General features: G+C 41.2%; 1 protein-coding gene across 5 annotated transcripts in view; it reads left to right on the top strand.

The window, feature by feature from the left end:
* CPT1A (carnitine palmitoyltransferase 1A) overlaps window positions 1-16,521 on the top strand; it is a 429,645-nt gene that overhangs the window by 90,893 nt on the left and 322,231 nt on the right. For all 5 annotated transcript variants that reach the window (XR_013608860.1, XM_078682885.1, XM_078682883.1 and 2 more), the window contains exon 4: window positions 315-486. Coding sequence is in view for 4 of the 5 variants with exons in the window: in XM_078682885.1 (XP_078539011.1) it covers window positions 315-486 (172 nt within the window). In the remaining variant the exon portion in view is untranslated. The remainder of the gene's footprint in view (window positions 1-314; window positions 487-16,521) is intronic.

Here is a 16,521-nt window from a genome sequence, read left to right as displayed (position 1 = left end):
CCTACAGTAAAAAATAATCATGGAATCAACTTACCAGGCCACACCTACTGGCTGTGCCAATGTGTGATATTTTATGGAGTAGAATGGTATTTCTTTGTAGTTGATAAAGGACAATAAGAGTTTTTGCATGGGGAATGTTTTAAAGTTCTATAGTTAGGGGCGTTTTTTTCCCCCATACCTTGTATATAAACCGCAATTGGGTGCCACTGTATTTTACTGCAGTTTCCGCAGCGTTTTAAAATAAGTGAATGCTGCATGGTTTTTTATATGCTTTTTGTTGAATTTGCATTATTGCACTTTTTCTTTTCCTATAGAACGTCTATGTGTGGTCAGACGCGGAACATCGTCAGTGGCATGCTGTTTGGTACAGGGCTGTGGGTCGCCCTTATTGTAACAATGCGCTATACTCTAAAGAGGCTACTCTCTTACCATGGATGGATGTTTGCTGAGCATGGTAAACTTCCCACCTCCACCAGGATTTGGATGGTATGTAAACACCCGCTTTCTTACCTGATTTTTCAAGTGTTGTCCTGTCTGTCTGCTTACATAGCTTTTACATGAAAAATGAATTCGTTTTTTTCAAGTTAAAATGCAGTTCAGAATCTTGTACCATAAGTGGAGGTTTTTGAAATAGATGTTTGTTATTTTAAATCATCAGGCAGTTTACCAAAATTACATCCATTGTTTCTTCTGCTAAGATATGAAGGATCTGAAAGTTGTATGTAGCGCAGACTTATCACAGGTCAATTTAAAAAGGTTCTGTGTAGACTTTGGAAATTAGTTACAGCTCCACAAGTAGCTATATTCATAAGAAGATGAAGTATTAATCTGCTGATATTTTCTAATGCCTCTTCTAGTACAATAAAATATATTTTATTACAGGATTTTAATTTAGGGCTTTGCAACAGTTAGCTGTGATATTACTTCACATTCATCCACGCTGGCCTTAAACACTTTCACATTCTTGGGAGCACTATCATATGCTCCAATGCAGCAATGTAAAAAGTTGACCCTTTGAAGACTTAGTGTACACTACGGTTGGAGATCTAAGACTTTGAGATTTCCTGAAGGCACGCTTGGCTATCTCTTCTTTGTAATAATTAACACATCTGCTGCGTGTAAATACTCTGTTGTCTCATACTATCCCTTGAAAAAGGCAATCTGTGTAATGCCCACATTTGGTCTCAAAATGAGTTTGTGTTATTTTTTATTTCCCGTGCACTTTTTCTTTCAGTTTTTGAGTGGCACATCTGATATTGGGTTTTGCTATGCTTGATTACCTTCAAGATCGTCCTGTTTCTCTTTAGGAACTTGCAGATAATTGTTTTGTAGATAGTTGCTTTGGGATATGGGAGGAACTCCGTATGGGTGAATCTGAGATTTGTTTTGGATACAATATTTTGAGTTGAATGTGATGTCTTTTTTTTTTTTGTTTGTTTTTCCTTATCGGTTGATGATGCATTTGCTGCCAATGAGCTCCTTGCTATACCAGAGTGCAGAGGATTTCACCTTTAAATTAAACGACTTAAACAAGGTGTGCTAAGCTGCTGTCATTTGGAGGGTGTAGCTAAACTCTGAGCTGGCTCTGAGTTTGTACTGCATAAGAAGAAACTATTGGGGGCTTTTGGTCCATTTATCATGAGGTTTGTGTAAGAATCCAGTATGCTGCTGAAGGAAGAAGCTAGAGACATTAAAGTAGCAATAAATCCAAGGTTTATTCCTTAAGAAAAGGAACTCCTCCAAGCCTCGGCCATAACAGTTTAATTCAACAGTCCTTTTAAACATACACATCCAACACCCAGGAAACTAGAATGTAGAGCATCACTGTATGATTCTAGGTAACCAAGACAATGGAGAATAACACATGACATAAGAGACAAAGGAATACCACAGTTTCTCTAGGACTTGTTCTTCATCTTTGCCAGATTTAGATTACGTTTGTGCTAAAGCTGCATGATCAAGTCGGAGATGATGGCTACAAGATCTTTCCAGTCCATTGTGAAAGAGTGGGTGATAGGAGAGGGCTGTCATGATGGTGCAGATGTGCAGATTGTAGTGTAGTTCCTATATTCCCAATAGGCTCTGCGCATTGGAATAATATCTTCAGTAGTATAGACGTAGGACAGAGGTTAACTAGGTCTTTTACTGACTATATTAGACTTAAGTTTTGTGTGCCAGCTAGCTCAGAGTTCACTAGAAACTTTCTCGAATAGGCGAGGAGGAGTTTAACCTCCCTGGATAGACAAGAAGGGATTTAATTTCTGACAACCATAGAACATGACAACTTTGCTCTCCCTGATCAAGAGTATATCTCTAGAGTCGTGTGAAAACAAAAGACAGCTATTTTACTCAGTCAATACGTGCATACTTAGTTTCACCAGATTGTAGAGAAAAGAAGAGACGGGCGTTTTCAATAAAAGGTGTTATTTATTGATCAGTCTCTTTTCTCATACAAGAGAAATGAATCGCTACAGTTGCAATACTTAGGGTTAAGTAGAATGCATATAGTAAAAGCAGGATTATAAAATAATACTGTAAAAGCATTGATATGGTTTCTTAGCCATATGATACTTTAAAATGGATAAAAGATATACATACATATATACATTGACTAATCGTACTCAACTGGTGCTTCTAACTACGCCTACCCCGGTGTACCTGACCTAAGCCTAATACGTGGGAAGGAGTAAGTAAGTAGCAGTTTAAGTTAAGTTTGTTTTGCCAAGAATCTGACTCAAGAATTCTCTGTAAGGGTTTAGTCAGTTCAGTACCTGGGATTTAGAAAGCAGGAGGGCTGGTATCTCTTTCTCAGGACTCGGTATCCCAGTCACCCGCGAAGGTGGGCTGGAAACGCTGGAAGCTGGATTTCTCGGCAGGAGAAAAGACAGCGTCTTTCTCAGCGCGTCAAAAGGGGAGGGGCAGCGTCCGTGGGCTCTCGCATCAGCTGGGCTCTCCGGCAAGTAGTCGCTGCTCCAGGGTCATCACCACCGTGTGTCTGCTTAGGGCAGCGTTGGTATATTTATACCTGAGAGGTGCTGGGTTTGACGTAAGGATGGACATAAGACGTCAATATAGATGTCACTAAGAACTGATCGTTCTTGCAGTGCTTTACAGGAGTTCTCGGACAAAATCAAAACATAGCAGGCGGGGATTTCCCAGGTTGCTTGAGGCTTGGATTTGTTTAAGAACTCGGTGTGCTTTCTAGGGGGCTGGAGGAATAGTGCTTGCTTAATGTGACAGCATGCGCTATGACTAATTTATTAAACGGGTTTCTGTGCCGTTGTAGGGATATTAGTGATTTATAACCGGACAAGGGTCAGAAATAGGAGTATCGATACAGGTCCCTAGATAAACATACTACACCCACTCCACGCATTCATGTCCATAGTTACTAACCTAAGCAGTAGTAAACATAACTAATAGTGCATGTGTATACCGTACCACCCCAAAATACATTATTTGTATTTGAAAAATGGCATATGCGAAATACACGAAAATGAGTATAGATATTGTATGCTTTCAAGCAGTGTAATCATTCAAAAAAAGATGCACATTTATATCAGCAAGAATGATTTGCGAAAATAACTCATGAAATGGCTCTTAATACAGAAGAAAAGTGCGAGACCACTCCATCACATGTAAAATACAGTTATTTGTAAATATGCTAGAGGCTGAGGTAATGTATTGTCTCTAGAGTTCTTAAAAATAGAAGCTCTGTTCTCTAAGAATAGTTCTACTTTAAGCAGAGGATGAAGGCCAAAAAAAAGTAAATATTTTGGAATCAAGAAAATAGTTTTCGTTTTCAAGGGAAGTGGAAAAAAATAGTCCCGGTAGCTTTTGTTTTTCAAAGCTGAAGGCCAAATTCAGAGTTCAGGGAACGCTGTGTGCTCGTTTGCTTAAAGTTATTCCTTTTGGTCTGGGGAAAACATCATTTCAGACAGACTTTCAAAAAAACAGTTTACCGCCTCAGGTGAAAGTTCGACCAAGTTGGAGAATGTCGCTACCATGCAGTCGTGCGCATGATCGGTTTCAATGATGTTTCGATCAGTATTGCTTACAGAAGGTCGTACCTGGCTGATGCTGCTCTCATCTTGTACTTCACTACCCTTTAATCGCAGTGGTGAAGTTTCCACGAATGCCGTCATCAGGATAGGTAACCGCTGGGGACAACACAATGCATGAGCCTTTATTGGACCCAACAAAGTATCTGTATCCAATGGTAATTCTGATTGTAGTGTAAGACAGGTGTCCAACACACATTCTTCGCCGCATAGCATATATCTTAACACAGGTAAGACGCAGTTCTGCCATATGGGTCTGAATGAAAGAAACCAGGTCATATTCAGATCCCGTAGCTGGGCTAATCCAAGGACTTTAGTTATGCGGTCCCGATAGCGTATAGCTAGGATCGTTTCTTCCATTGTTGCTGGAGTCTTGTCTATGACATGGCTTGCCATAACGAAGCAGGAGTAGCAAAAATAAGATGCCTGCTACGAGTCCCAACAGGAGTGGAAGTCCGCCAAAGACAGAATGGACAAAATTAGGAAAAATACCCAGGACTGCTTTGAACGGTGTCAGTAGTCCCGAAAAAAATTGGCTTAAATACACTCGCAATACCATTCGTATCAGAAATGTTTAAGATTTCGTTTAGCATTTCTGCGAAGTGTAGGGGGCAATTTGTTGATAATAATGCATGTATCTCTCCCGTTGTCCTTGCAACTTGGAGATCATTTATTTATTTATTCAGAGTTTTATATAGCGCGAACAAGATCTTTACAGATATCAGAGCGCTTCACAGAAACAGGGGGTGACGATAGCATGAGGGTGACGCGACATAATATTGGGTGCAATATAAACTTCAGTAACATGATCGGATAGCAGTCATGTTCAAATAGAATGTCAGTAAACAATCAGATAAGCGAAAAATAAAAGACGATACTGAGTCTTACATACAATTACGATAAAAATCAGGAGAACTTATACTATAAGTATCTAAAAGTTGCAGAGGAAGGGGCCTCGATATACAATAGGCTAACATGAATAGTCTAATAATAGATATTTAGTGAGTAGCATAGAAGGATCGAATGACCATCAAGTACTTGTGGCATACAAGAGGAATAAACAAATCTAGGTCATGCAAAATATGACATTATTTGACATTAGACAATCATGAAACCAGTAATACCCAAGCGGCACGAAAGTCAATGAGGAACAGACATTAAAGTTCGGGTGAACTGAGCCATGAGGATGGCTTTCACCTCTTTCTTAAAGAAGGCCGTGGAGGAGATAAGCCTGGTTTCGGGAGGGAGTGCGTTCCAGATCCTCGGCGCCATTCCTGAGAAGGAGCGTTTGTATGTTTTTTCCTTCCGGAATCTGCGAGGTTTCAAGAGTAAGTTTTTTGAACTTCTATTGGATCTCGACCCTCCTGATATAGTTAGCTTTTGAGTGAGGTAGTTAGGTGCATTGTGGTGTACAGCCGCGTGTGTCATTACAGCGATTTTCAGATGTATTCTGGCTTCAAAGGGCAGCCATTTCAGAGATTTCAAGTCAGGGGTTATATGAGAGTGTTTTCTTGAGCCCGTGATGAGTCTCGCGGCAGCGTTCAAGGAAGCTCTTAGGGGTGCAGTTGTTGCTAAAGGGAGACCACTGAGGGTCACAATTCCATAGTCAATGCGGGGGATGACTAGGGCTTGAACTGCATTTTGGAAGTCTTTGGCTGGGAGGAAGGGTTTCAACTTTCTCAATGTTTTGATTTGGAAATTAGCTCCTTTCGTCGCTCTGCTAATGTGCTGTTGCATGTTGAGCTTTGCGTCCAGTGTGACACCTAAGGATTTCGCGGAGTCCACGATGGTGGGCCGGACATTGAGTGCAGTTAAGTTGTTGAGCCAAAGTTGGATGGTGGTAGATTTCGCAGGGGGTGCTATCAGAAGGAACTCAGTTTTCAGAGCATTTAGTTTGAGGTGGTTGTCGGCCAACCACGATTGGGTCTTTGTGAGAGTGTAATTCAGGAGTTTGATATCATCCGGGGATTGTACCTTTAGGTAGAGTTGAGTGTCATCGGCATACATATGGAAGTGTACATTGGATGCTTGGAGCAAGGAGGCAAGCGGTTCCATGATGAGGTTGAACAGTGTGGGTGAAAGGGAGGATCCTTGTGGAACGCCTAGGTCGACTGGCACAGGCGAGGACAACACATTGTTAATCTTGAACTTCTGAGTCCGGTTATGTTGGAAGGACGTGAACCATTTGAGAACAGTCCCGGATAAACCCATTCTAGTGTTTAGCAGCTCAAGGAGGTTCTCATGTTTGACCGTGTCAAAAGCTGAGGAAAGGTCAAGGAGGATGAGGAGGCATGAATCATTGCGATCAAAGATTTGGTGGGCGTCATCAATTATGTGAGTCATGGCAGTTTCCGTGCTGTGTTTCGCTCGGAAGCCTGATTGGTGGGTGTTGAGGAGATCAAACTTGTCAATGTGTTCTGTTAGTTGAAGCTGTACACATTTTTCCAGCAGTTTGGCCAAGGTGGGGATGTTTGTGATGGGACGGTAATTGTTTAGGTCAGACGGGTCAGCTGTGGGTTTCTTGAGTATGGGCGTGACTTGCCCCACCTTGAGTGAGTCCGGGATGAGACCTTGTTGAAGGGAGCTGTTAATGATTTTAGTCCAGAGTGGGAGGAGCATGGTGGTGAAGTCTTTTACCGCGTTAGCAGGCAGGGGGTCTGTGAGGTGATTAGAAGGTTTCAGGGTACCGAGCAGTTTGAGTATTGCATCTTCTGAGTAGATGTCAAAGGAGGCCCACGATGCGTTGTTTTTTGGCTGGGCGTTAGACATTCTGATGTGCACAGGGTGTTGGCTTACATCATTGAGGAGATCATTCCTTATGTTGTCGGTCTTTTGCTTGAAGAAGGTGGAAAAGTCTTCACTGTGTGGGATATCGCTTGTTGGGTTGTTTGGTTGTAAGGGTTGCGGCTTTGTTTGACTTTTGACTAGTTCGAACAATTTTCTTGGTCGGTTTTTCGCTTGGTCAAGCTGGAGGCGAAAGAAGTCAGATTTCGCACGCTTAATTTTCCTAAAATAGGCATTTCTCTTGTTCTTAAGCTTTTTGCGATGTAGTGATGAGGGATCCGATCTCCCAATGCGCTCTGCCGATCGCATAGCTCGCCTGTCTTCGTTGAGTCTGCCGTCATACCAGGGGTTCGAATTCTTGGTGGAGACTCTCTTTAGTTGCAGTGGGGCTGCTTCGTTGATTATAGAGGTCATGGAGTCGAGGTAGAGGTCTGTCAGAGTTTGAACATCAGAGACGCCAGCAGGTGGAAGGAGGAGCCTGTAAGTGTGGGGCGGTAGGGAGTTAGGGTTGAGATTCTTCATGTCCCTTTTCCAGATCTTGCATTTGGTGGGTTGAGCCGGGGAGGGTTTGATTTTTTCATTGATAATACGTTTCTTTTGATGACGTCAAGTGTACTGGCGTCTGTAGAAGCACAGTCTTCATTCTGCTTAAAGTATCAATTCGAATAGAAGAGATATTCAAACTTGGCCAAATTTTTCCCTCCCTGTTTGGAGTGTCATTTGGAAACAATACTCGCTCACAGCAAGTGACCATGGAACTCACGCTTACCAGATAAGGTTTTCCTGGCAGCAAGCCACAACATCTGTGATCCACAATTAGAATGTAGCTCCCGTTAGAAAGCCGTCTAAAGAATGGCTCTATGCGAGTTGCAGGTGTGCCGAGCTGGTGACATGAAAGGTTATTTGAAGTCCCCTCACAGGCCCCATGCAAATTAATACCCTGACACAGAAGTATACCACTTAGTGATTTTTCACAATTATTTCCACTAAGGAATATACTCTGTCCTTTTTTACTATAACATGTGTGTGTATAACGTAGGATCCATGTTGACTTAATGTATCCTTTACCCAACCTTTCATACTGGCCTGCCTGTATATATTTTTGGCAGTATCGAAATTGGAAAGTCGTTATCGGAATAGTTATGATTCCGTGTATTATCCATTCAATGACAGGTCGTTCTGACATTGTCAATGGTAATCTCTCAAGTTTTTCAATGCTCAGAATTGTATATTCTGCTCCCTTCTGTGCCAAACTGATTTGTGTATCAGTAAGGTTAAAGAGAGTGAATAATGACGTTGTGTTGATTAAACGCCAAGGCACATAGCCTGAACACAGATTTTGTAACGTCCAGCCAAGCTGTACAATAGAACATAATTGAGACTGACCATGTTGTAATAGTAGTAAGTCCTGCTCTATTATATCGATTGCAGAGGATACAATACTGTCCAGTGAATATATTCTGGAAGACAGAGTCATTAACCCATTGTCCACAACAGAAAGTGATTTTTCCAAATTACTACGGTCAATTTCCCGTATTCTCTCTGCTGTCTCAATTTGAGTTACTTTCCAAGCTTCGTTGTAAGCTGCATATATAGAGGCCGCTATGAAACGTTTTTGACGCTGTTTGCATGGTCCCATAATGAAATCACGCAAGTCAGCACTTTCTTTAAGTAAAGTCAAGTGTTGGTTAATTTCTGCCAGTGTGGATGTTCGTAGCCATTCGAGGCAGAGTTTTCCTACACTGTATGTTGTTACAATCCCTGGATGTTGTCTCTGGGAGTATCTTGGGTCTGGCCTGGTCAATTTGAACCCCTGTATTTTATTCAGGAATCTATCTTGACCGTTATTTGTGTCTGTGGGCCAGATGAACCATTTTTTCCAATCAGGATGTGTTCTGTTTTGGTTTGAAATATGGGATACGTCTATCTCAACATCTGTAGTGCTATTACTTTCATGTGTTGGCTTTGGAATAGACGGTTTGTTTAAATCTTTAGTTTTGGCTAGGCCAAGACATGTTGTCTGTTGAATTGTGTCATTCAAAAATATAATTTGTTCTGGGATCATGCTGGCTCTAAATAATGATTCTATACATTTGACCTGCCAATCTTTTGTACCCCAGATTGTTTTCGTTTCAACATTATTGTTCCAGAAATCAAAGCCGAATGTATTCATTTTTTCAAAAAATGTTTCTGAATAGATTAATTTTGTATTTGTAAGCATGGTTTTCATTCCTGTCCTATTTAACAGTTTGAAATAAAACGTTTCTGCATTACTTGTGTTATACCCAAAGAAGTATGAGAATTTATCATAAAATGTTTTTGAACTGCCTTTTGGCGGAGTTGCACAATGTTCCCATTGATTATAATTAAAAACATTTCTAGGCTGAGCAGATGTATGCAGATAGTGGTTACCATAGTGGTTGTAACAGTACATCAGGTCATAATTAGATGAACCCTGTAAATAATCATGTTCTGTAAATTTAGCTGACATAACTAGGTCTGACATCATATCATTAATACTTTCAAAGTCCCAATCATCAGAAAATGTGCTCGATTTTACAAAGTCACTTAATGAAACCTTAAATTGATGAGGATACTTCAGGAGTTCGACCGGACCATGTATGTCGGAATCAGTTTTGTCCCATGCTACCCCACCGGGTATAGGATTGACTGTGAAGTTTACTGAAGAAAGTTCTCTTTTCTCAATGTGTGAAGACTTGTGTGGTTTTAGGACCAAGTTGATTTTCTGACTTGCTGTGTCCATTGTAACATATTTTCCCTCAATGAAATGTCCCAAGCATAGTACCATGATAAGCCAAAGTATGAGGACAAATACACCTAGTGCCACCCAAAATTCAATCCATGGAGAAATCAGATAGGTTTCTTGTAGTTGATGAAAGAGTTCTTTTGCTTTGTCTTTAAAAGTCTTTGATGCTGTCGGCTGTTCCTCAGGTTCACTCGGATCCTCAGAAAAGTCATCGAAGTTGATGAAGTAGCCTGATGCCGTTCTGTCAATTGTTTCAATAGCTTCTGCATTTCTTTTTGCTTTTGGAATTTTCTTTGTTTCATTAGCATAGTCAGTGGTTACATCATTGTAGACTGGTGTTTCTTGATGCATTATTGCGATTTGGGTTTCAAGAGGTTTAAGTTCCATGGCTTTGTTGCATAGTCCTTGTTGATTCACTGTAGGTTTAGCAAATGTGATTAGTCTCTCAGTTTGAACCTCTGAGTTTGTAGCAAACTTTGGTGTTCTGCTATTTCTTGGGAGTCCACTTGGCCTACTACTTATTATCGGCCACATGATTGTGGTTTAACCAGGTCGATGGATACAACTCGGTTCTCCTTTTTACCAGCAAGGGGCGGTAGTACAACTGATCTTGTTCCGTTGATAGCTAAGACAGGTACTGCTTTTCTGTAAGAAGGCCCAAATTCCTTCTTCACCGCGATTTTCTCTCTGACCAGATCCCCAATCTTTGGAATCCAGACAGGCCTTGCTGGGACAGGTGGTTTCTCTTCAGTGGCTGTTGGCTGATGTTTCAACTTTATGTTGCTCAGGTCTTTTCTTGTTTCATTTAAGTCCTGTAAAATAGCCAAACGATCTTTGATACCAAAGCATTTTTTTTTCACCACTGAAGTTTGACTATTGAGGTCCTGGATTAGCATTCTAGTCCCGAACAATAGTTCATACGGACTGAGACCTTTTAGAGAATTTCTTGGCAGATTATTAAGACTACGTTGGACACTTATTAAATGTTTGACCCACCCAGCCCCCGAACCTAATACCTTTGCCGTTCTAGATTGCTCTATGCCTCGGTTTTTTCTTTCCACCATCCCGTTTCCCTCAGGAAGGAAGTGATAAGAGTCCCGCAATGCAATGCCCATGCTGGCCATTGCCTCCCCCCAAGCTCGAGCTTAGAAGCAGGACACTGGTCAGAATGTAGCATGCCCATTGCGTATGTGCCGTTTTAGACTCGCGAATCTTTTTATAACAGTTCTGGCGTCAGCCGAGAGCTGGGGTCTACATTTTAAGTGAAGCTAGTCTCAAATAATTATTAAAGGGACGCATTTTTCCTGGGTATTTTTCATTGTTATTCTTATGATATCTAAAAGAAGGGCATTGGTTCTCCTCCGGGCATTTCGCCACTGCGGTCTCTGTTGCAGTTTTGACAGTAAAATGCAAATTTGTAGTTTTGCAGGCTCATTCCCGGCCACCAGTATATTGATTGTAATTCATTCAGAGATTCCAAGATTTTAAGGTGTCTTAGACCCTCACACATATGTGCGTCTGCCACTAATAAGTTTCTCCTGTTCGTGTTTGGAATTACTCTATCCCCCACTCCAGGGATTTGAGCAAAAGGAACGGAGTTTGCATCTATTATGTATGTATAATTGAGTGGATAGTTGATGGGTAGAGCTGAGCAGTCTCCTTTCGATGACGTTTTTACCACCAGCATTGTTTCCCCGTCAATGTATTTTCCCGAACGCTTTTTTGTAGCTACGGAAGCCGATTTAGTTGCTTCCGCTGTGGCTGTCTCAGCCAATGAATTCCCTGAAACGTGAACGCCATCACGTTCATGACTCAGTGAATGTATCACGTGAGTCTTTGGTAGTTCTTTCTGTAAAAGAACTACTTGTTCCCAAAGCGATTTTTGCTTTATTGTGGCACCTGTGTCATCTTTGTAACAGTTTTGAACCCATTTCTGCAAGTCGTTATTGTATGATTTGACGCAGTAATACGAATCGCACACTATTAGTGTCGGGAATTCGCGATCCGCATTATCCAGCGCCATTTTTAACGCTATTATTTCAGTTTGTTGTTCTGAATTATTTTCCACTGAATGTGTTTTAGTTACCAGAGGTCTCAATTTACCTCCGCGCCAAACGTATTTAACAATTTCGCATGTGGCGTTATAGGCATGTTTTCCCCAAACTGAGGGTTGTGCATGTCCGTCTGTATATATTACACAGGCGTACTGTCGTATGGGCCGAATGTCGATTGCCAGAGGATATTCTCTTTCATATTCTAGATTTTTTAATTTTTTCATTTCCGGGTCCAAATAGTATTTCACTTTGTCTGTAGCAAGAGAATTTTCCCATTGTATCCATTTTGGATTTAGTGCCACAGTAGGTAAATTACATGGGCTTGTTAATGCCTCAAAGGCTGATTCTGCTGTTAACACAGTAATCCGTCTGCCTTGGGCCTGGGCTCTTTCTTTTGCTATAGCTGTTTGAACCGCATGTACAATGTTTTCCTTAATACTGAATGTTTTTTCAGCTTCTGTGTACAAATGTGATTTGTATGCTATTGGTACTGTTTCTCCCTCATTAGAGGTTGGGTATGTGAATCCGCATCTTCCTGGGATGACCCGAATCACAAGGTTGCGTGTGTTATCGCGTGTTTGCAATTTTGTTTTAGCTAACATGGCTGTTTGCAATGATCTCAAAATCTCTGTGTGTTTTTGAGTCCAATTGATTATTTTAAAATCTGGTTTTATTAGTTCATAGAGAGGTTTAACCCTCTGCATAATTTAGAATGTATGTTCTTCCGAAATTCAGGAAACCTAGAATTGATTGTAAGTTTTTCAGCGTTCTTGGTGCTTGGATTACAGCGCATTTCTCTAAGAAATTGTCAGCCAGGCTTTTGCCTTCACTTGATAATTCATATCCTAAAAACAGGACAGTTAGATGGGCAATTCTTGACTTTTTGAAGTTGAATTTGTAACCCTCTGCTGCGAACCCAAGTATTATGGTGTTCACTCTTTTCAAGTGAGTATCCAAGTCATCATCTGTTAGATAGATGTCATCGACATAAGATAATGCCTCATCATCATACATTTGAAGTAACTCTGTTACTCTCGCTGAGAATAATCCTGGGCTGTTCTTGAACCCCTGTGGCAAACGACAGAAATTTTTCTGCGAGCCATTTATTGAGAAAGCGGTCAAATATCTGCTTTCAGGTGCTATATTTTGACAAAAGAATCCATTAGAAATGTCTAATGTTGTTTTGTATTTTTTGCGCACTATGTTATTCATTAGTGCTGCACTGTGTGAGTTTTGTACTGCAAAAGTTTTGCAACATGAGTTTAGATGTCTGTAGTCCAAAACTAGACGATATGAATTGTCTGGCTTGGAGACAGGAAACAAAGGATTGTTCATTTGTGAGGTGCATGTTTCAATCACCCCTTGGTATTCAAGTTGATCTAAGATCTCCCTGACCTGTTTTTTAGCTTCTTGCTTAATTGGGTACTGCCTTTGTGCAGTTGGTTGAGATTTTAACTGGATTTTGTGAGGAAAAGAGTCCTCATCCCATCCCACATGGTTTTTATATAATGCAGGAGCCTGGGCTACTGCCCACTTTCTTGCAAGTGTATATTTTTTATGAATTGAAATGTGATTTGAGAAGGCAGGCATAATCATTTCTTCGCCATGAGGGCACTCCCTGACAAACTCCGGTGGCCAGTCTTTTTCAGCTAAAAGGATGTCATAGCCTTTGGAGAGGTTATCCCAAAATAGACCCCTTATTTTCCTAGTCTTATCTCCCTCTATACGTAATGTTATTTCGTATATTTTATGAAGTTTGCTAACCCTGGTGTCTGCAGTTTCCACCTGAATGTATTCATTCGTGTCCACTGTCTCCAGATCATTCATCAGGATCTTGCGAGCTATGCTCACTTCTGCTGCGCTGTCTAGCATTGTCTGAGCTCACTCTCCGTTTTTCAGCTGTGTCCTCAGTATCCTCGGCATGTTTGATTACTTTAATACTGGCTACCTTCTTCTTTGGAAATTGTAACTTTTTACTTTGAGAGAGCAGGTTCCTTGTCTTTGGACTTGACGTGCTCTTCCCTGTGTTCTGACCGTCCTCTTCTTTCCGATTTCTGCGAGGAAGTCTGAAAAGATCGAGAGGGACGTGTATCAATATTTTGATATCTATCCGGTTTCTTTAAATTATCCCTATTTCTAAGGTTGTATCTTTTCTCAGAGGGCTCCCTCTGCGGAGACTTCTGTCCTTGGTCCGGAGATCTTTCTCTCCGCCGAGGAGACCTTCCTCTGGACTGGAATCTTTTTTCTTTGGGAGTGGATTGTTTATTTCCATCCCAGCTCTTTTTTGGAGTGTTTAGATTATTTTTAATAAATATCTTTTCAGGATTTTCACTTAGATGGGGTTTTACTGGTTTTCCACCCAAACTATCTCTTCCTAGTTCTTCATAGGATTTTTCTATGATTCTGGCAAGTTCAAATGGTTGTTCTGCTATATCTGTTTCTTTCAACTTCTGGCGGATCGCCACAGATGCTGCTTCCCCTTTTATGTTTGATAATAATAAAGCTGAGACCTGCTTGAAGAGTTTCAGTAATTTCATACCCAGAGTTTAAGCAGGTTCTGGACCGTATTCATTTTGAATCTGTCTTAGTACATCTGGTATTACCGCCATGGACGGAACACCATGTGTTTTTGTGTAAATGGAAGCAAAGACTGTGCCCCAAGTGTCACAGTCCTCCACATGTGGTGCGATCCCCATTGGAAGACAGATAGTCAGAATTCTGTGTTTCTCAACAGGTGTAGTATCCGGAAATACTGCCTCTATTTGAGTGATTTTTTTGTGCTAACCAGAATGGAATTTGTTTCCGTTTTGCGGGTACTTTACCCAGACATGACTGTATGTTCTGTGGTGTTATTTTGTTTGTGTTCCCCTGATGTGGGGTCAGCTGTGGAATGTTAATAGCTGGTTGGACTGTTGAAGTCCGCATTACATATTGAACTAATTGTCTATGAATTTTAATCAGTTGTTTTAGCTGTGCTAAAAGTTCTGGTATTGACATCTTTTCAATGTCTGGATGTGGTGTGTATCCGGCTAGAACCGGCCACGTTGCTCCTGGTCTACCTATTGGACCGAGCCTGGTGATGTGATCATTATGTTTTAGGGCGCCTTTAAACCAGAGCAGGTGCTCTTGGTATTTTAATGGGATTTCCACCTCCTCGAAAGGAGTGTACGCATCCGGAAGTTCCTCTATTTTATAATAGTGGAATTCTTTTTTGACAGCGTTTGCTGCTGGAAAGTTTATCCATGAATAGAATACCTCGGTCTGCCGATATTCATGTGCCTCAATTACGAATATGACTGTACCACCTCTCGATGTCAGTCCATTTTCTATAAGTTTGAGTGTTATAGTTTTTCTTATGTTGACCGGGATGAGTATTGCACCCGGGTCAGTCTGCAGGAGACTTGTGTCATCCGCTAGGAGTTGAGCTGCTATTCTAGCTGCCTCCCTTTCTCCTTCGCTGTCTGACATTTTACTGACAGGAAGTTTTTTTTGTTGCAGATCAGGTTTCCAAGGAGACCAAGATTAGGTGCACAATATTTTGGAACACTGTTTCCTTCAACGTTGAATGAACCAAAAACTATACATAGAAATCTCTTTCTACTAAGTTCCGGCGGATTTTAACCTTTTACCCACTCCAGACGTCTTTGGAATATTTACGGGAGAAAGGGTCTGTGTGAAAAAGCACGACTGAGTTACTCTAATGTCTTGCGTTAGATTTTTCGCCTTACCAAACCGTTGGGTGCCATGTAGTGTAGTTCCTATATTCCCAATAGGCTCTGCACATTGGAATAATATCTTCAGTAGTATAGACGTAGGACAGAGGTTAACTAGGTCTTTTACTGCCTATATTAGACTTAAGTTTTGTGTGCCAGCTAGCTCAGAGTTCACTAGAAACGTTCTCGAATAGGCGAGGAGGAGTTTAACCTCCCTGGATAGACAAGAAGGGATTTAGTTTCTGACAACCATAGAACATGACAACTTTGCTCTCCCTGATCAAGAGTATATCTCTAGAGTCGTGTGAAAACAAAAGACAGCTATTTTACTCAGTCAATACGTGCATACTTAGTTTCACCAGATTGTAGAGAAAAGAAGAGACAGGCGTTTTCAATAAAAGGTGTTATTTATTGATCAGTCTCTTTTCTCATACAAGAGAAATGAATCGCTACAATTGCAATACTTAGGGTTAAGTAGAATGCATATAGTAAAAGCAGGATTATAAAATAATACTGTAAAAGCATTGATATGGTTTCTTAGCCATATGATACTTTAAAATGGATAAAAGATATACATACATATATACATTGACTAATCGTACTCAACTGGTGCTTCTAACTACGCCTACCCCGGTGTACCTGACCTAAGCCTAATACGTGGGAAGGAGTAAGTAAGTAGCAGTTTAAGTTAAGTTTGTTTTGCCAAGAATCTGACTCAAGAATTCTCTGTAAGGGTTTAGTCAGTTCAGTACCTGGGATTTAGAAGGCAGGAGGGCTGGTATCTCTTTCTCAGGACTCGGTATCCCAGTCACCCGCGAAGGTGGGCTGGAAACGCTGGAAGCTGGATTTCTCGGCAGGAGAAAAGACAGCGTCTTTCTCAGCGCGTCAAAAGGGGAGGGGCAGCGTCCGTGGGCTCTCGCATCAGCTGGGCTTTCCGGCAAGTAGTCGCTGCTCCAGGGTCATCACCACCGTGTGTCTGCTTAGGGCAGCGTTGGTATATTTATACCTGAGAGGTGCTGGGTTTGACGTAAGGATGGACATAAGACGTCAATATAGATGTCACTAAGAACTGATCGTTCTTGCAGTGCTTTACAGGAGTTCTCGGACAAAATCAAAACATAGCAGGCGGGGATTTCCCAGGT

The sequence above is a fragment of the Lissotriton helveticus genome, chromosome 3_1 (assembly GCF_964261635.1).
Source record: "Lissotriton helveticus chromosome 3_1, aLisHel1.1, whole genome shotgun sequence".
NCBI classification, from domain to species: Eukaryota; Metazoa; Chordata; class Amphibia; order Caudata; family Salamandridae; genus Lissotriton; species Lissotriton helveticus.
This window is presented reverse-complemented; position numbering and strand designations above follow the sequence as displayed.